We start from the raw sequence: 22169 nt of genomic DNA, 5'->3' as shown, positions 1-22169 counted from the left end.
TTAAATCTATTGCAACTGTTGGCGACTTATATAAAAACTTAAACTAATTCCTACTCATTTCCATAGATTCTTGAAAAACTTTTTATTTATTTTAGTTTTCTTGCTCGATTAAACTATACAAACAACCATACAATCATAAATTTATGTAAATAATTATGGGGGAAAAAAACTATGTTGAGATAAATACCATTGAAAAACCTTTTGGGCATAAATGTGCAAGTAAAATTTACTTTATTTTATAGAAAAACAACAACAACAACTGTGCTGACAACTGAATACAATATATACTTAGAAACTCATTGCAACATGGAAGAAAAAAAGTATGTGTTGCCAGTGTAGAAAAAAAGGATTAAAAACTACACAAAAAAAACTTTACAAACTTTAACTGTTTATGAAGCACAATTTGTTTAACTTGCAACACGATTGCCGCGAGGAACTTTAAAACAAAACAACACTTGAGCTATAGAGTTATTAATTTTTGACGCTTTTAAGAGAACTTTTCTTGTTTGCCGCTCCTTAAGGTATGCTATGAAAAAAAGTGAGTTAAACTTTTGCATATCAATAGATAGGAAATAATGAACTCTTTTGAACCAAAAAAATAAGTAATTAATATCTTATATTACATGAAGAAAAATAATCGGCTTAAAGTAAAATATCATTATTGTAAGATAAATTTGTGTTAATATTAAGAAACATTTTTTCTTAGTAAAACAACTAAAACATTAAAAAAAACATTAGAAACAACAACTTACTTATTGTAGTAAAAAAAGTAGAAAAAAGTACTTCCCCCATTATTATCTTTACTAAATAACCTACAAAAGACAATAAACTAAATCACACTAAATGCTCCCGGTCGTAATCTTTATAATGAGAAACTAGCAATAATTCAAGAGAAATAAAATAAAGTAAACTACTTAGCAAAACAACAATAAAAAAGTAACTAAATAATAGAAAAAAATAATAAAAACACTAAGCACACTTAGTTATACTAACCGTGAAATATAACAAGTTTTTTTTTTCTATTTTTCTATAAAATAACACTTACCTGTGCACGTATCGCTGCTAGATGTAGTTGTTTAGCGCGTAAATCAAATTTATTCATAAGAAGATCTTCTTGTGTTTCGTTGACTTTATTATACAGTTGTCCCTCAATGCCGCGTATTTGATTGCGATTTAAAACATCAATGGCATCCTGGAAACAGAAAAAAAAGGATTTAATTGCAAAATAAATTACAACCCTCTACAATACACAATAGAACATGATGTCTTGATGGTAATAAGCATTGTCGTTAGTTTAATAATTACCTGCAGCTGTCGTATTTGCATTTCCAAATCTAACGCTTCCCGTTTCAATGATTCCAATGCCAAACGTAATGATACGGATGAATGACGATCAAATACCAACTCATTGCGTAAAATTGGTGTTATTTCCTGTTTATTTATTTTTTTTTTGTAAAGCATAAGAGAGGAAAGTAAAAATATTAATAGAAAACAAAAACAATAATAATAATAACAACAAAATATACAAATTGAATAGACTGTTATAGTTCTCACAGCAGTGTTTTAAAATATAGCTTAGACTTTTTTTTAATAAAGAGAAAAGTTAATTAAAGTTTAAAACGTCTTTTACAGACACATATTTTTTACCAAAATGCACTTTTTACACGAAAATGTATTTTTACGTAAAAACTTATGTTCACCTAAAGGTACATTTCTCCTTTTAGACAAAAATGTATTTATCACATAATCTGATAGAAATGAAATTTTCACACAATATGCACTTTTTTGCACAAAAATGCACTTTTAACACAAAAATGCACTTTTAACACAAAAATGCAATTTTCACACAAAATTCAATTTTCACATAAAAATGCAACTTTTTCCAAAAATATACTTTTTTATCTAAAAATTTAAATTTTAAACTAACACTTAATAAATGTTGCCTTTTTAAAAAAAAAACTGCATTATCACAAAAATCTTAGAAAATACTGCATTATCACAAAAATCTTTACAAATTATTTTTTTAATATATTTAACACAAAAATCTTATTTGTAAAATTAATAAATTCTTTTTCTTTACACACCACTGTAATTACACCTACAATAACAAAATCTACTATTTTAGTAACATAATCAATGCCTTGTTGTTCTCTGTTTCCCCATACTCACATTATATTCACCATTATCATCCGCTTCACCTGCCGCCGGCTGTGGTGGTACAAATGGCCTTTTGGGTGCCTTTTGTAGTTGGGCCGAAATTGGTGCGAGAATACGCACAAAGTTTGTTAAATCCTGTACAGGTGAAATCGTTGTACATTGTGCTGTCAGGCTATTGTAACGTTTTGCCTGATCCGAAGCCTAAAACGAAAAATTAAAAAAGAAGAAACAAAAGGATAGTGATAGAGAATAGAGTTAATAATAGAAATGTATATGAATATGGTTGAAAAACTAATGCAAGGATGGCTTTAATGGATGGCTACATTGAACACAGCTGGACGGCTGTAGTATTATTGTGGTAATAAAGAAATTGTGTATTATTGTGTCATCATTAGTAGTGATAATTTTATTTAAATCTCAAACGGCTAAAGGGGTATTTAAGTACATGGTATTGTCATCATTCGCAGTACATTTACATTAAGAAACTATAAAGGATTTTTTTACAAAAATAAATAAATATAGCTTAAATTCAAAACAATTTATTTTAAACAACTTTTATTTACTATCAAAAATTGATTTTTGGATGAAAAAATAAAAGTCTATGGCTAAACGGAAGGCCCTAGGACAAAAATCTGTGATCACTTTTATTTCCTACCATCAATCGATTTTTGGATAAAAATTTAAAGTCTATTTTCTGCCTAACGGAAGGCCCTAGGGCAAAGAGGATTAAAATCTTTGATCACTTTTATTTCCCACCCAAAATCAAGTTTTAAGTAAAAACATAAAAGTCCATTTTCTGGCTAAACGGAAAGCCCTAGGGCAAAAACGGTTAAAATCTGTGATCAATTTTTTTACTACCAGAAATCAATTTTTGGGTGAAAACATTAAAGTTCATTTTCTGGATAAACGGTAGGCCCTAAGGCAAAAAGGATTAAAATCTGTGATCATTTTTTTGTACCAAAAATCTATTTTTGGGTGAAAAGATTAAAGATCATTTTCTGGCTAAACGGAAGGCCCTAAGGCAAAAAGGATTAAAATTTGTGATCACTTTTATTTACTACCAAAAATCAATTTTAGGTAAAAACATTAAAGTCCATTTCCTGGCTAAACGGAAGGCCCTAGGGCAAACCATTTTTTTTCCTACCAAAAATCAATTTTTGGGTGAAAACATGAAAGTTTATCTTCTGGCTTAACGAAATGCCCTGTGATCACTTTTTTGGTGAAAACACAAAAGTACATTTTCTGGCTTAACGGAATGCCGTAGAGGAAAAAGGATTAAAATCTGTGATCACTTTTATTTCCTATCAAAAATCAATTTTTGGGCGAAAATCCATTTTCTGGCTAAACGGAAGGCTAGGGCAAAAAGGATTAAAATCTGTGATCACTTTTATTTCCTACCAAAATTCAATTGTTGGGTGAAAACATAAAAGTCCATTTTCCGGCTAAACGGAAGGCCCTACAGCAAAAAGGATTAAAATTTGTGATCACTTTTATTTACTACCAAAAATAAATTTTTGGTGAAAAGATTAAAGTCCATTTCCTGGCTAAACGAAAGGCCCTAGGGCAAAATGGATTAAAATCTGTGATCACTTTTAATTCTATCAAAAATTGATTTTTGGGTGAAAAAATAAAAGTCCACTTCCTGCCTAAACGGAAGGCCTTTGGGCAAAAAGGATTAAAATATGTGATGACTTTTATTTCCTACTAATATTCAATTTTTGGATGAAAACATAAAAGTCCATTTTCAGGCGAAACGAAAAACTTTTAATTTTTTTAGACATAATTTTTTGTAAAAAAGCACAAAATCAAACCTAAATTAAAATATGTTAAAAATCTACATAATCATGTGTTGAATAAAATGCAAATGTGAAAATAATTTATTTAATTTATTCCATTTTCAACACTGTAAAATACAAGTTATATACATACATGCAACCTACTTTGTATTTTGTATAAATTAATTAATAAATTTATATAAAACAACAACAGAATCATATATAAGTATTAACATAAAGCTGTTAAAGGATAAAAATGTTATAAAGTATCTGGTAGAATATTCATAGCAAGCTGATAGGCTTGGCATATCTGTAAAAGAAGTAATTGTTTGAAAGTGGAATAAAGATATTTTACAACGTTATCCTTTTAAACCTTTGGCAAGGAATTCTGTCCGTGTTATGTTAATAATTAAAAAAAGTATCTGTAAACACAAACCGTTCTTTTAAAACTCTGTTGAGATCTTATTTCAAACGTGTAAATTGTAAATGCAAATGTTTGTGGGAATCTTGTTTAATGCGTAATTGCCACAAACTTTTACGAAGTGTCGTATTATTTGTGTAATTTGCAACCACGTAGAGACACACAAGGGAGTCTACATTTAATTAATGGCTTTATATTGATAAAACATTAAGTCAAATTCCCTATAGAATATTAACTTAAGTAAGAACAACAATTAAATGCAACAACAATAACAATACTTAGTAGCAACAGTATTACAAACAAGTCTAAGTGAAACACTACTATATACCTTTTATAGCACTAGTATACTATAAAGTAGTTAGCTGAGAATTTTCTACTCACTACTACTTCAGTTCTATGTAATGCAAATGGTAGCCTATAGAAAAAAACTTAAAAGCATCGAACGCAAAAACAAACAGTTGCAACATGAATCACTAGTCATTTCACTAGAGAGTGATATTGAGGTTTCTACTGCTGAAAGTGTTTTCTAATATGAAATTAGTTCATTTGATTGGAATGAAGTTATTTGGGTATAACATAAGTGTATGTATGTGGTAAATGTACAATTCACAACATAGCTTGTCTATCGGTATGTGGTGTAGCTTTAAGTTGCATGTGTAAAAGATTACAAATGTACAAAAAAACCACAAACATCAGCACTACAACTAAACCTGTTTATAATAATTTTAAATAAACCAAATATTTTAAACAAAAATTGTTATATAATATATATAATATACCTCGTTTTAACACTGACAACATACTAACTTTTGAATTTATAAATAAATATTAAAGTTAACAATGAAATTTTGTATTCCCGTATTTATAAGTTATAAAAGGTTTATAAAACAGTTTTCCTGTGATAAAGCATACATATCTTTGCAAAATCTTAAAGAAAAATGTTTAAGAAGAAATATCTGAAAGCCTAGTTATTGTTAATGTGGTTATTATTCTAACAAGCTAACAATTAGCATTGGTGCGTATTTAAGCAATACTTTGGGGAAAAGCAAATATATCCTCAAGTCATGTTGTTAAAATAAACAACGTAAAGAAAAAATCCAAAGTAACGATAGTCCTGTAACAACAGCTAAAAATATACATAAACAAACAAATATATAGAAAAACAACAACATAAGAAAAGGATCAAGTGTGTAAGTAAAAGTAAGACAAGTGTTTACATTTAAATAAATCTACAAACAAAGACACACAAAAAAGAAACCTACACTCGCATATAATCCAGACAAAAGAGAACCCAGCAGTTCGCAAAGACTACCCATATATAGTTATTTTTATGACAATAAAATTGCAGATTGACTTCAATTCGAAAAGTGACAACTGCTGCTGATTTAATGCTTACGTTTTAGCTTGTCAATTTTAACTAACTAACTAACTAACTAACTATCTAACTGACTAACTAACTAACTAACTAACTAACTAACTAAGTAACTAACTAACTAACTTACTTACTAACTAACTAACTAACTAACTAACTAACTAACTAACTAACTAACTAACTAACTAACTAACTAACTAACTAACTAACTAAGTAACTAACTAAGTAACTAACTAACTAACTAACTAACTAACTTACTAACTTTTTTACAAAATATGAATACACTGACTCCTTTCAAAACTACTGACAACAATGTTGCCCAATATTTATGTAAAATTATACAAAAAATAACAACTTATGGAATCGAATGTATTTTGCTACAGCACCCTTACTCCTATGTAAACATGTATACATTCTAACACACATTCCACAGTAATTTTGATTATATCCACTATCCACAAAAAGGTAAAAATATTCAATTCAATATTTCCAAGGGCACATCATACATAATAAAAATGGTTCGTTATTTCAGGAATAATCAAGTTTCTATGGGACCTTAAATTGAGCAACTATGTTGATTTAATGTTTTGAATTGTAGAAAGTTTGTTAAGAAAGTGACAAATTTTATCAATAACAAACAGATCACACTTTAAGAAAATCGATCCATGTTTAACACATATGCAGACTTTTCTCTTAAAAATTTATAAATAACAAACAAACTTAAAATCCAAAAAACCATAAAAAACTTTTAATTTTTAAAATAAATAAATATTTATAGATTTTTTTCGTTATATTATCTGTGTTTATCAAAATCATTTGGGAAATAGTTAAAAACATATTGAACATTCTATACTAGATTATCCTTTTCTGATATTATCTTTAAAAGCCTGTATCCTTATACTAAATGGTGCAGGTGATTATGTTATGTCCGTCTGTATATTTAGTAGGGAGGTAATACGTCTACTGTCCGTCTGTCGGTCTGTCCATTTGAAAAGTAATTCGACAAAATTTTCTACACGTATTATTTTTAACTCAAGGACATATGAAATCAGGGCATTATTTCACTTATTCTCCATACAACCAGACTCCTAAATTGGTCTTCGAAGCCAATGATGTGCAAAATATTCTAATACGTTTACAAAGAGGAACAACAACGTTTTGTAAAAGCATTATTAATACTGCAAAATTTCATGATCGGTTCTTATTTGGTATATCTCCCTACAAATTCCACCTCTGAAAATGGCTTGAACCTCGCTAATTTCCTCAGAAAATTGAAAATTCAACATAAATACTTTATAAATAACAAAAGTACACATTTAAGCTATAATAATGATAACTGGTACAGGGTATCATAAGGTCGGCCCAACCCTTCTATACTTTCCTACTAGTTTTCTTTAAAAATATTGCAAGTGCATTGCAAAACGTAGTGAAATAAAGTGCAACATGTAACTTCATTACTATAAGTTGTTGTTTTTCGTAGTTATTAGACACGTTAATGATTGAAACCAGGGATAGAACCGCAAAAGGCACTTTTTACTTCCCCTATAGTGCTAAATAGATCTGAGTCAAAATACCATAAGAAATATTTGAAAATTACCTTTAGCAGAAGAGTATTCGAGATTATATTTAGAGTTACAAAACTTATCAAAAATTACAATTTAAAGATATTTCACATTTTTAACCATATTTTTACTTGCATGACAAAGTTAAATCAAATCATTAATGTTATTACCCAACTTCAGTGGAGCTAAAACATGTTTTACCCCAATTCCAAACACGTAACTAATAGCAATTGTCTACTGATAAGCTAAACCTTTTATTTTCTATAACATTTATATGCATAACAGCGACAATAAGCATTAATCTAAAAAAAAGAGCAAAGTTAAGTAACTTCATCGAATACTCTTATTCCAATAATCAGTCAATATGTTTAATAACAAACATTCTCTGTTTGATTGTCAAATATTGATAAAAGAAAATCAACTAACATTTTTTCCCACCTAACATTTTATATAAGCATCATTTTTCATGCCATTGTGCAAAGCTTACTAAAATGTAATGTTAAATTTAAGTGTCATAAATCAATATGTGAAACTTTTAACCCAACAAAACCCACTTTCATATTTCTAAGCAATTTTCTATTTTGTTTGTCTCATTCCATTTTTCATCATATATTAAAAAAATCTAACGAAATGTATTAAATTGATAGAAGAAAACATAAATCAAAGAACTTTGCTTTTGTCTACTCGTATATAAACTTGTATTTACTGGGTTTTTGTGAAAAAGATAAAGAACGAACAGCAATTTAGATTCACACGAGATGGCAGATGGCAGTACATACATACATATACAACAATATGTATAGGTATCTTTAACATGATTGCAAAGCAGTAAGAGATGTTTAAATAAAAAACCAACCAAGCATCCAACCAGTAAGCTGTATTCTCTCAACAAAATAAAAACAAAAACAACTGCATTGCAGTGTCATCTAGTTTGAATAACATCAACACAACAACATCAACATTATACTTTCTAATAAATACATGCCACTACCAACCATTATACATGTAGAATGTTTGTGTCAGTAATAGTTCTGTATAGAGAAACTACAATTATGGGAATTTTATTTCAAAATAAATACACAAACATTTTTATATGTAAATGAATGTGTAATTGCATATGATTGTACGTCTGTCTGTATTAAACTCACCTTGTTACATATAACATCGGCACCCTGTTGTATTGAATCGGCAATAATACTGCATAAATCATTATGGATCTCTTCTAATTCTTGCATCAATTGTGGCACCGTCTCACAATTATACGTTTCCAACATGGCATTTGTGGCATGCAATTGTTGCACGTAGGCATTATGAGCATCAATATATTCCGTAAGCGAATGTTGTGTAGGATTCTGACGATGTGACATATAACATTGCTTATAGTCCAGGCGACACTGTACCCCACAAGTTCAATAAAGATTACGAATGGGGGAAAGAAAAAGAAGGCAAATGTATTTAAGTTTAAAGTAATATTAAAGATAAAGAAAAATGCTATACAAAAATGTTGTAAATATTTTATGCTGCACATTCTCATACGTATATTATGGGAGGAGGTTGAACTCTCCTTTAATGGCGGATAGAGTTTGTCTTTAATACAATATATACAATCAATATTTGTAAATGTATAAAACAATATGTGTGTGTGCTGCGTATGCGGCGTCTGTGTTAAAATATGTTAGTAATGTACAGGGTTTTGTGGCACGTAGCTGTTTTTTTTTATGCACTAAGTTATTTGCCACTGAAAGCATTTTATCAGAACAAAAAGAACAATGTAAAAACATTTTTTATTTTTTTATACAAATCTTTAAAAAGTATCCAAAACTATTAAAATCTGTTTTTTTAGGAAAGCTCTGTTTGTCAAAAAAAGCTTCCTTTTAAAAATAACAATGTAAAAACATTTTTTATTTTTTTATACAAATCTTTAAAAAGTATCCAAAACTATTAAAATCTGTTTTTTTTAGGAAAGCTCTGTTTGTCAAAAAAAGCTTCCTTTTAAAAATATAAGAAACTTTTTTTATATAAAAAAAATAAAATCACAAAGCTTTTAGTAACCAGTTGCGCGTTTTAATAACATAACATTTTAATCAAACAAAATACAAAGTCTTGTTTAAAGCTTATTGAAAAGCTTATTTTACTTTCAGAAAAAGTAGAGTTTCTTGCAAAAATATAAGAAAGATATGTTTTAACTTAAAGCATTTTCACAAATGCTTTTGCTAAGAAAAACTAAAAGCTCTTTTTCGCTAAAGGAAAAAAGTGAAGAGATTTCAATTAATTTTTTAATAAAACAAATTTGGTAAACTAATAATTTTCCTACTGGAAATTTTTAACATCAAGTAAATATTTTTTTAAAGCTTTTGAAGAAACAATATTTGCAAATCCCAACATAACTTTCTTGTTGAGAAATGTTGAATATTTTTCTAGAAAAACTAAAAGCTATTTTTTACTAAAGGAAAAAGAAAAAAGCTTTTACTTTACATATTAATGCAATATTAAACAAAATCTACTATAAAAAGCTTTTTTGCTGAAAAACGATTAAATCGAATAAATTTTTTATAAAAAGCTTTTTCAAAAAAGTTTATACAAATTTTTTTCCCAAATAAAAATATAAAAATATTTAGCGTAGAACCTTTTTGTTTAAAATGTTTAAGATCAAAACAGATCTTAAAGCTTAAAATAGAGCTTTTTAGAAAAAATGCTTTAGTAAGCCTATTTTTCTTTAAACACGTTTTCTGAGAAATAAAAAGTGTTGTGTAAGTTTATCTTAGGAATTGTAAAGCTTTTCTGAAAAAAATTTTAAACAGAACGCTTAAGTTTTTTATAAAAAGAAAAAGCTCTTTTTGACAAAATGTTAAGTGCTTTTTCAAAAGTTTATTAACAAAAAGTGTGAAAGTAAAAGTTTATCTTAGGAATTGTAAAGCTTTTCTGAAAAAAACTTTAAACAAAACGCTTAAGTTCTTTATAAAAAGAAAAAGCTCTTTTTGACAAAAGAATAACGTTAAGTGCTTTTTCAAAAGTTTATTTAAAAAATTGTGAAAGTAAAAGTTTACCTTAAGAATTGTAAAGCTTTTCTGAAAAAAAAACTTTAAAACAGAACGCTTAAGTTCTTTATAAAGTAAAAAAGCTCTTTTTCACAAAAGAACAACGTTAAATGATTTTTCAAAAGTTTAGTAATAAAAAGTATATTTTTCTTAGAGAAATATTAAAAAACATCTAAAGACAAAAATAGAAAGCTTTTTAAAAAATATTATTTCTTATAAAAAACATCCCATAAACACAAACCCTGTTAAAAAAATAAAACTTAAATTTCATGATTTTATTTCCTTTCACTGCATGAGAATGTGCTGTTGTTTTTCTTTAATTTATTTCATGCATCAACGTTTGTGGCAGGGTTGAAGTTAATTTTTGTTCTTTTGCTTTTGTTCAGTTGATACACTTCCGTGTGTTAAAATAAAGTGTTGAAGAATGATTTTTTCTGGTTTATTGTGTTCTTTTTTTCTTATTTTTAAGGTTGTAGTTGTTTTATTCTTTTTAAACGTATTTATTTTTTTTTTGCTATTGTTATTTATTCGCAGCATAGTATATTGTTATATGTTTGATTTTTTATTTTTATTACTCACCTTTGATAATTTTTCTTCAGTCTTTGCAATAATGGTCTCAAAGGACTCCCTGTGTGTAAATATTTTTCGACTTTGAACTTTACGATGAAAGGATTTATCGAGCATTGGTCGTGACACCTGATCAATAAAGAAAGTGGTTGAAAGTATGTAAAAAAAAGAAAGCATTTAATTTTGTTTTTATATCAATATATGTTAGAGGAACAATAAAAGTCGTATATTAAATTGAACTTTTATGAATTGAAGAAGCAGGAAATTTTATAATAAAAATAATGTGTGTTTTTCTTTAGCAATAAATATTAAATGTTTTGGAATTTATGTTGGTGAATTTTTATTTTGTTCTTTTGTGTCATTTTATTAATAAATTGAGTTTCACTAAAGGATGTCACGTTGAGAAATGTGTCTTTTTTTAATATTACTTAAACATGTAAAGTTATTTTATAACCGAACAAAATAATAAAAATTATAAAAAAAAGAATAACTTCCTCAAAGTTTGAATTTACAAAAGCTTATATGTTTTACACAGCACAACAACAAACAAAACCTTTATTTAAGGGAATCCCTAATAACACTATTATTTTTACAATTTAATGTTTTTAACAATATATTCATTATCATTATCAAAAGAAGCCTTTTTATAATACACAATAGGTATGATTTTAATTAGATTTATTTTTTTGTAAATAATTCTCTAAAGTAAAATAATTTAATTAAATTTATATTTATTAGTTTATAACTATAACCACAATTAAGTTAAATTGACCTCTATTTATGCAAATATATATACCACAATGAAAATAAACTATATTGTAATAATTACAACTATAATTTGCAGCAAAATATTTGCAAAAAAATATCGATTATATTGCATATACAATTTACCCAAATAGCATTTAAATTTAACCAACAAACAAACTCTTCTTAATGGAAACGTTAGTGGAGTGAAGAGAGAGAGAAAGAGCTCTTAATAATGCACAACTACATGTCATTATTTTTTGATTTGCATCAGACATGGAAAATTTAACTTTTGTTTATTGTATAGCTTACTAAGACGTTTACTAGTTCTTTTATTCTATTGAATAACTATTCTGCGAATTACTAGTCTATTAACGAATATTCTATTAACTGATCTATTGTATAAACTATAGATCCGCTGCCTTTCCTTAGAGTGATTTGGCATGGAATCGAACCAGAGCACCATATAATCACAATTTGTAGATAGCCCTTAGGACTTGTCCTGGCTGGTCAGTTCACTGTGGTTTAAACGCACATTCACGAAGAGTGATTGTAGGTTTAAGGACTGAAATATCCTTTTCGCGTGGTAGGTTGGGAAATTTTCAGGTTGACACTTAATAGTAGATCGCTTCTGAATATGGAACTCATGTAAGTTGGTGAACGTTTGGGAAAGTCACCTTTGCTTGCCAGGAGACTAGTACTGATTTAGCATACCACTTACTTCAGAAAAGTTTTCTGGTCTCTGTATTGTCTCATAAAATGCGACTTTTTTGGGACCCGACTCTCAACTTGGCGGGACAATTATTGTGTTTAATTTACTTTGGAAATTCCAAAGCCACATTATCTCGACATAAAGAGAGATTCTAATTTATGCACTGGGTATTTTGGACTACAAAATATGTCTCTAGGTGCTGTTGCCGAAACAACAGGGTCATCTCAGTAGTGTGGTTGAGCAGGCTTTGATAGGTTAAGAATGCACTGGATTGGGTCTATAGTTGATGAGGATTGCAATTAAAATAATGTTATCAAATGGCATATAAAGGATGGTCAACTTTCGGTGTACCGTAAGATTGATTTCTTCTGATTTTGGGATCGCCCCTGCTATTCACGTTAGACCAATTCTGCCTGTCATTTCGCAACGGGGCTACTATGGCAAGAGATAAAATAGATCAAGAACTTTAGCAAAGTGCTTGCATATGGATCGACAACGCCATGTTCAGAGATTGACATCTGATTTTTTTTATTAAAGGATTAATGAGAAAGTTCTCTACCCAGTGGATAAGGACGTCAAGGCAAGTGTTCACGTTAAGCACATAGACATTCTTGTGTAAACCAAGGAATATTGTCTTGTCTACCAGCTAGTTGAGTGACCTAATCTGGTCCAACTATTTCTCTATAAACCATATACAAATCAATAGCCTATTTTTGGAAAATATCTACAAGTCCATTGAATACTCCATTGATTGGTCTACTTACTATTTCATTGATCGTTCATGGAACAGTCAATTGACTAATCTATAAACAAATTTGTAGAATAGTTTATTGATCTGTCTATTAAATGGTCCTTCTTCCTACTTCATACATATATACATTTATTGACAGTGCTAATAATTAGTCCAATGTCTGGTCTATTACATAGTCTATTGACTCGTCTATTAATCACTTCATTGAAGAGTCTATAGTCCATAGTCTCATCACTGGTCTATTTACTAATTCATTGTCTAAACAATTGATTAGTCATTCCATTAGCTTATTGACTAATCAATTAACTGATCTATTATCTAGTCTATTTATAATGTTAATGGTCTATTAGCTAGCTTTTAGATTAGTCTATGAGTTAGTTTATTGGCTTAAAAGCGCACTAAATGCTGTACTGTCTAGTCTATTGACTATTGATATATCTTCTAAGTTTTCCATAAAGAAGTCTATGACTATTAAAGGATTAATCTATGAACTACTTGGCTTTATTTTTCATTTAAAAAATAACAAAAAAAAAGTTCATTATGCTAAATTTTCCATCTATGATTAACATTTAAAATTTATTTAAAAATTATATGTGTTATTAGCAAAACAATTCAATATTACTTTTTGATGGGCATGATACAGTTTATTTTCAATTGTTGGGTATTAAACGAATTGTAAATGAACTTTACTAATGTAAGGAAAAGCCCCTAAAAGTAGGCAATTTAATATAATAGTATATGATTGCTATACGCGAGATATGTAATTGAGCCATTTCATTAATGATAATAGAGGACTAAAAATTTATCCTTATTGCAATAATTTTAATTACATAACTAAGTTTTTGTTTTTTTAGAAAAAGTATAACAAAATTTCACTCGTTATTAAAGTTACATAAATCATAATAAAATGTTCTATTGTTACAAATTTCTCATAACACCTAAATCTCCTACAAAATACGCAATAATGCCATCAACATTTACATTAATTGACAATCTGGCAGTTTTAATGGCAACTAAACGAACAAGCAACTAGTTAAACCGACTCATTGAAAATCCATTTATGTAAAAGTTTGCAAAAAGCTACATCAACAAAAAAAAACAAAAACCCATAAAATCAAAATACAATTAAATTAGTAACAATACTAAGTATGCAAATAGTTTGATATCAAAAATTTTCTATTTGATTGACTAAATCTGAAGTTTTACCTATTGAAAATTATATTTAAGTTTTGAGGTTTCACAGCTCATAAATATAATTTCTCGATAAAATCGAACTGATTGACACATTGATGGCATAAAAGAAACAAATGAAATAATATGTATGGATAGTACAATGGAATGAGTATAGAATCTAGTGGAGTAAATAGAAAATTTGTGCACAATCTGTGTTGTGTCAAATACAGACACATGCCATGATATGTTTAGACACAAAAACACTAATACATACCTGTCTATAAAGAACATTTGCCACATCATTGGATGCTTGTGAATCCGTTTCAACCTCTTGTAGGAATGTTTCCCAGGCTTGGAAGATTGACAAATGACAGGCGGGTCTGTAATAGAAGAACAAAAATTGAAATGAATAAAAAATGATAGTGGAAAATTAAATTGTAAAAGTCAAGTGCACAGGTGTCAATTACAAGACATAGTGTTATGTGTGAGAGTATGTGAAAGTGTTTTATATATTAACAAAATATAACAGAGTTTTTAGAAATCACTTTAAGAAAAATGTGTTAGTATTGATTTATAATTCAGAATTGTTTAAATAGATTACCAGATAAATTTGTTTTGTATTTTATTTTTTTATTATTTATTCGGATTAAATTAAATGAAATTATATTATTTTATTAATTTTTTTAATTTAATTTATAGTACTTACCTTTCTTTTCTAAGTTCGGCATTCTTTTTACGAAAATTGGTAACAAGGGCTTGTAGGGCAGTTGCATGTTCCTCATACAAATGGGAAAGGGTTTCGGTAAAATCGGAAACTGTAATAAAAAAAGCAATTGAAAAGTTAGTATTAATGATTTAAACATATTTTATTAGACAATAACAGTTTTTAAAACTGATTTTACAGGATTTTTTTTAATTTTATAAAAATTTTCTTTGACTTCTATCTTACATATAAATTTATATTTTTCATAAACAACATTTCTTTTAAAAATTGTTTATGAATCCCTGTATAACAGTATTCTTCTTATAACATGAATCCCTCTCCATTAAAATATAAAGTTTCATAAATACTTAATACTTGAACAGAGGCTAGATCATCTAAAAACTCTAAAAAATTCTGGCCGTATGATTGATAAAAATTGCATTAATTAAACAAGATATACATACAAAACTGCGGATATTTAAGTAAAATTTTAATGGGGGCTTTTTATAGGGGCTTGGATCAAATGAGGCCCTATAATTATAACTTATAAGCCCTATTTGGCGGGTTCAGTTGTATGGGGCCTAGGTGAAATAATGGACCGATGTTAACTATTTTCAATACGCTTCGTCTACAGTACCATGGAAGACCATGACCCATATATAATTAGATTATCTCCAAAATTGCGATCTGTAGTTTGATTACAATATTTACAAGCCCTATTCGGTGGTACAGTTGTATAGAGGCCATGTGAAATAATGAACCGATCTTCAATAGGCTTCGTCCCTGAGGCAATAGAATATAATGTACCAAATTTCATCGAATTATCTTCAAAATTGCGACCTGTAGTTTAATTACAAGGTTTACATGGACGGATAGACGGACATAGCTAAATCGACTCAGAAAATAGGACAAACATCAGCACAAACCCAATATACCCTCCCCACAAAAGAGGTGTAGGGTATAAATACTTAGTAGTTAACAGTTGTTATCATACTGAGGCGTATGATTATTATGATAATACGATTTACGTAGTTAATACACATACGTTATGTAGTATACTTTTAGGAGGTACAATATAAAGATTGTACTGAGGCGTATGATTATTATGATAATACGAATTATGTAGTTAATACTCATACGTTATGTTGCAAATGGTAAAACATAAAAAATGGTACTGAGGCGTATGATTATATAATAATAATTGTTTTTCATAAAAATATTATCAAAATAAAAAAATACTACTATGTATGTATAAGCTTATTGAAACATTTTACATTTGTTTCATATACCCTCTAGTCCTTGAAGAGTCAATTTCCAAACAATTTTCTTTAATATTTTCTTGCATCATTACCACACAAAACCTTTGTTGACCACAATATCAAATAATTTAATAAAGTATACAAAAATTTCAAATTTTATTTTGTATTCGTTATTGCTACAAAATTTGTTCATTTGAAAATATTTTTTAAACCAAAATTAGATTAAATCAAATAGCAATACTAAAATTACATTAGCCCACATGTGTATGTTGAAAAATGTGAAAAATATCTCTTGCTAAGAAAACTTTTCATTATTTCGTATGCAGGACAAGATTTTCTCTATAACATTAAAAAATATGTCTGCATTTGCATAAATGCACGTACTTTTATAGAAATTTTTTTTCAAAGTTTGTACAAATGTAAACTTTACTTGTTAAAACGTAAAACTCAACAAAAAACTAAAGTACAATTTCTACTACTATGAAATGTGGACAAATTATTTCAAAACAAATTGAAAATGAATCTTGACAAATAAAATATGTGGCAAAATTATCTAATCAAATAAAATTTAATAGAATCTAAAAATCTACTAAAACCTGTTTTGTGGTAAAATTGATTCAAATCTTTCATAAACATTAAAACACCCTTTATAATCATCTATCAACTGTCAAATTGTTTAACCATTTTCTATTTAATTTTGTTCAATACATTATTATCTGTGCACTTGTGTTTGTCTTTAATGAATGCCTCTATAAAATATTTTCAAATGCATTTGAAAGGTAGAACAGTTACATGCTACAGCATTGCAACATCAATTCGTTTATACAACCATTCATATTGTGTACATTTTACGGTAACATTGACAAATGTTATTTGTATTTTATTGAAATTGTCATTATTGTTGTATTGTATAGCAGTTGTTGTTGTTGCTGTTATCCAATAAGTAATATCAAATGTTATTATAAAATTGTATTAAGTTTACGACTCGTTTGTAGTTACCCAGTGGACATGGACATTTAAATTTTATAATAAAAACAGCTTCAAACTTCTTCTCATACATGGGACATTATTGAGATTTGTTAAAATAATGTCCACATAATGCATAATGGAATGCATAGTGATTCAGGTAAATTTTAAAAATTTCCGAATTATTAGTCTAAGTTTAAACAAAATTTTAAATCTTTTTAAAAAAACCTCAGGATAATTTTATCATTTATTATATGTTTGTTGGGATAATTAAATTTTGTACATAACTATTAATATAAGGTGACATACACGAGTGTCTATAAGGAAGTTGTTAATGTCAGACACACCAAAGCTTTTTACGACTAATGAATTAAAAGTGTTATGCTATAGGTAACCAGGTGCTAGGTATATTCATATATATTATTTTTCAAACTCTTATATTGAATTTCAAACCAGATTCGAAATAAATCTGGCAACATTTTAAAACAAACATTATTAGATGTATAAAAGTAAATCTATTAGGTGCTCAAAGTAGCAGTAGTAAAACCGGGATTATTCTGACAAATACCACTACTACAACAAGTACTTAAACACACGCACATACTCCGAAATAATAACGTTTAAGTACATCCACACTAGCAAAATCATGATGCTACACAATATGTTAAACTCAACATAAAACAGAATGAAATGCAGTAAAGTAATAGAACGAAAACAAAAAGTCTCTTGAGTATTATGAAAAATTTGTTTGTACACTAACCACTCAACTGAACAGGCGAAGTTGGGAAAAATTCCTGTAAAATGTGGCAGAAAGAAAAAAATGATGCTGTGGCATGTTATTGCATTTGATTGAAGTAGATATCTTTTATAACTATTTACTTTCCCCGTTTAGTTTTGTTTTACTGTGACAATCTTTTAAAAAGTTAATAAAAGCAATGAAAAGTTTTGAACAAACAACTATAATTGGACTAGAGATAATCGAATACAATACTTTCGCCACCATTGTTATGTGCCACTCTATAAAAACAAGTTGAAACTTAAAACTTAATTTTCAAGAGATACCTCATTCACTGGCAGTAGTAACAACAAGAACCTCGACTCGACAACAACGAATACACGAACGCAACATCGAGTGGAGTGTCATTACAGTTTATGGCTTTTTAAAATACACCAAGAAAATTGTTGTAATCGTGAGAGAAAAAAAGAAAAAAATGTTGTGAGCGGAAGACCAACTAAGATACAAACTCACTATCGTTTGTAAGTGAATCCTTTTGAGCGGTTTTCCAATCTATCTATCTATTTATCTATTTATCTATCTATCTATCTATCTATCTATCTATCTATCTATCTATCTATCTATCTATCTATCTATATATCTATCAATCAGTCTATATATCTATCTATCTATCTATCTATCTATCTATCTATCTATCTATCTATCTATCTATTTATCTATCTATCTATCTATCTATCTATCTATCTATCTATCTATCTATCTATCTATCAATCTATCTATCTATCTATCTTTCTATTTATCTATCTATCTATCTATCTATCTATCTATCTATCTATCTATCTATCTATCTATCATTTCTTAAATGTAACTTTACTTCTAAATTTTATATCTATCAATTTGATGAAATACACATTTTGATAGTTTTTTAACAATTCGTTCACCATCACATCACTTGATGACTAAAAACAATGCTCGACCATTTAACAACAATCAACCATCAAAAGGACTTTTTAGTTTTTCTTAAAAAAAAAAACTAAGAAAAGATATTTAAATTGTCAAGTGGTTTTTTGCTTTCGTCTGTTACCATTGGCTACAAATTTATTTTTATTTTTAGATTTCAAACACTTTGAGTTCAATAAAAGAAATTTTTTGCAAAAACACAAGAAATACTAGAGTAAAATAATCGCATTGAATGTTTTAGATATACAACTAAGATTAGAAAAAAAGCAACAGAATTGTTGTATGAAGAGAAGTAAAGAAGTTTTAAGCTTTATGAAATTTCAGCAGTATTTTTTCCCTTTTTTTCCTTTTGCTATTTAGCTCTTAGCTGGCAGTCATTTTGGCACTTACATCGTCAATATGATGGCTTTTGAAAGTAAATCCACAAACAGAAATTCACATTAGTTAGAAATTGGCTTTGATTTGATTTGACTGTGGGTGTAGTATTACAAGAGTGTTAGTAGGTTAGAGTTGTGTGAGGTTGGTTATAGCGAAAAAGGTCACAAAAGCAATATCTTTAAATTGCTATAAAAAAGATTCAAAGAATGAGTCTACGACTTTTGTTAACAATAATATCAATATATAATTGAAATTTTAAAAATTTATCTATTTTCTATAATTATTTATAAGTTAATATTTGCTATATCTATGAGTTAGTTTTAAATTTTGCAAAATTCAAATAAACAAATAAGAATTGAGCTGCAGTGTTTACAGTAATTACTAGTTGTTATTCAATAGAAAAATTATCCAAAATTTCCTGATTATTTTGAGAGGGGTATAATTTTGTTATAATTTTCTATCAACTTTCTACATAAACTTTATTTTGCTTTAAAGAATAACATTTTTATTTGATTGTATTTATGTTAGAATTCAACTACTCAAATCACTTTTACAACTAGTAGTTTAGTTACTCTAATAAAATTTCTCGTACTTGCAATTTTATTTTCGTTCTTTTTATTTCTATTCTACTGTATTTCATGGGTAATAAAAATATAAAACTAAATAAATAAAATTCAAGTGTGGCAATAGCTGTCTTTGTCTGTAGTAACATATAGTTGTTACATGTATAATACAGATAAAATCAATTTCCGGTACAAACGAAAAAAAAAATATTAAAGAAAAAATTCCATTTTTGTTGTGGTTTAAGTAATCTCAAGTTCAAATTAAATTTTTATTTAAAGACGAAGGAAAAAAAACCATATTAAGAAAATATGTTTTAGTTTAAGAAGACTTGATAAAAACTTATACTTTTAATATATAAATTTAAAGGGACTTAAATAAACTTATTAAAAAAATACTAACTTGACTCATTTACATTCTAAGCCAATGATTTGAAATGTTAGTTAAAATCATAAAAAAATTAAACGATTTGTTTTAATTTTTTTTATTTTACAAAATTTTTATTTAGATTGTTTCATTTGTTCAATTTTACAAAATAAATTTTTATTTCATCTCATTCTTTTTTTTTTTTGCTTTTTGTGTTAGAAGTGTTGAAATAAATAAATTGCATAAAATTGTTATTTCCATGTGTTTGCAAAAAAAAAAAAACTCATAGTTTTTTTTAATTCTTTCTGTCAAATCAAATGTCACAAACATTATGACATCTGTTTTGAAATTGAAAATAATATGTCTGCATCAGATTTATGTAAGTGTAGTAATATAGAAACAAGTCTGTGTGTTTGTAGTTATATAACAGTCATTATGACAGCTGCTGTTAAATATTTTATTAGACTTTTTTATTTAATAAGAAATTTAAAAGAATAGCAAGTGTTAATTTCAATTTTTCTGTGGTATTTTAAAATTTTGTTATTTTTGTCAACAATTTTAAATTTTATTTTAAATAATTTTTTCTACATTTTAGAAATTTCTTGTTTTTATATATTTTTTTAATTTTTTTACATAAAAACAAAATTTTTTAAAAATCTCGAATATTTAACAAAAATTTTATTTTTAAATAAAATGTTAGTATTTTACTATAAACTATCACTTAAAACTCAGTTTTTCACTAAAAGTACAGTTTTCCAACAAAAACAAAATTTTTAATAAAATCCTTATTTTTATTTCATTTGCTAAAATCCAATTTTTTACTTAAAATTACATTTCTAGTAAAATCAAAATTTTTACTTAAAATCTAAATTTTTTCATTTAATAAAATTTAAAATTTTTACTAAAGTCTATATTATTGTAAAAATCCAAATTTCTACTAAAATTCAAATTTTTACTAAAAAAAAACAAAAAAAAAACATTTTAAGCAAAAAAAATAAATTTTTTACTAGAAATTCAATTTTTCCCTAAAAATTCAGTTTTTCACTAAAAAAAAACTTTTTTTTTTACTAAAAGCTCAATTTTTTTATACTAAAAACACAAAAATTTTCACGAAAATTTAAAATTTTTACTTAGGGCTCAAGATTTTACTAAAAGCACAGTATTTACTAAGCTAAAAGCTTAGTTTTTCACAAAAGTTGAAAACTACAGCTAGATCTATAGTGAATCCATTTTTTATACGTATTGAAACAGTCAAAGTTGAACTTTCACTAAAGACTATAATTTACAAATTTTTCACTAAATAGTAAATGATACCTTACATCACTATAGTGAGTTTGTGCTAATGTTTGTAACATCCAAAAATATTGCTTCTACACCCAGCTTAGGACAAACAGCTAAATCGACTCAAAATCACTTTCTAAGTCGATTTAGCTATGTCCGTCTCTCCGTGTTGTTAATAAAATTTGGCACCCAAGAACAAACAGTATTAAAAATTGGTTCGCCGAGGTCCCATACAACTGTACCCCTCAATTGGACTTTTGCGCTCATAACTATGCTAAATGTTATATTACAAAACTTATAGAACTGTAAATTTTTGTAATGATCAGGACTCATTTGATCCTAGCCCCCATGACATTTGATCCTTTAGAAAATGACATGAAGGTCTAAATTCACTTATAAACTCTAATAACACAATAAAATTGTACATAAATAATAGAAAATCCTTTTTTTGTTAATATAAGTGTAGGTTATCATATGATCAATCACACTTGTTTTATAATAGCGCCACAAATACATGAACAGAAACAAGTAGGTACAAAATTACTTTCCGTAAAAAAAAATTTGATAAATTTTGTAAATATTTTACAATAATTACACAATTCACTCAAGCAAATCAATTGATTTGTAATCAAAATCTCAATATTTTTTATTCCTTTCATCAGTTTTCTACAAAAGAGTAGGAGTTTT

At 27.4% G+C, this 22169-nt stretch overlaps 1 protein-coding gene across 1 annotated transcript in view; it reads right to left on the bottom strand.

The window, feature by feature from the left end:
* LOC111680042 overlaps positions 1-22169 on the bottom strand; it is a 116343-nt gene that overhangs the window by 42907 nt on the left and 51267 nt on the right. The window contains exons 5-11 of the mRNA XM_046955145.1: positions 14979-15087; positions 14547-14652; positions 10905-11021; positions 8436-8681; positions 2170-2358; positions 1306-1431; positions 1046-1192 (exon numbers count right to left, since the gene is read on the bottom strand). Of these exons, the coding sequence (XP_046811101.1) occupies positions 1046-1192; positions 1306-1431; positions 2170-2358; positions 8436-8681; positions 10905-11021; positions 14547-14652; positions 14979-15087 (1040 nt within the window). The remainder of the gene's footprint in view (positions 1-1045; positions 1193-1305; positions 1432-2169; positions 2359-8435; positions 8682-10904; positions 11022-14546; positions 14653-14978; positions 15088-22169) is intronic.

Source organism: Lucilia cuprina, chromosome 6, assembly GCF_022045245.1.
Source record: "Lucilia cuprina isolate Lc7/37 chromosome 6, ASM2204524v1, whole genome shotgun sequence".
Classification (NCBI taxonomy): domain Eukaryota; kingdom Metazoa; phylum Arthropoda; class Insecta; order Diptera; family Calliphoridae; genus Lucilia; species Lucilia cuprina.
The sequence above is the reverse complement of the archived record's forward strand: the minus strand, read 5'-3'. Positions and strand labels throughout refer to the sequence as shown.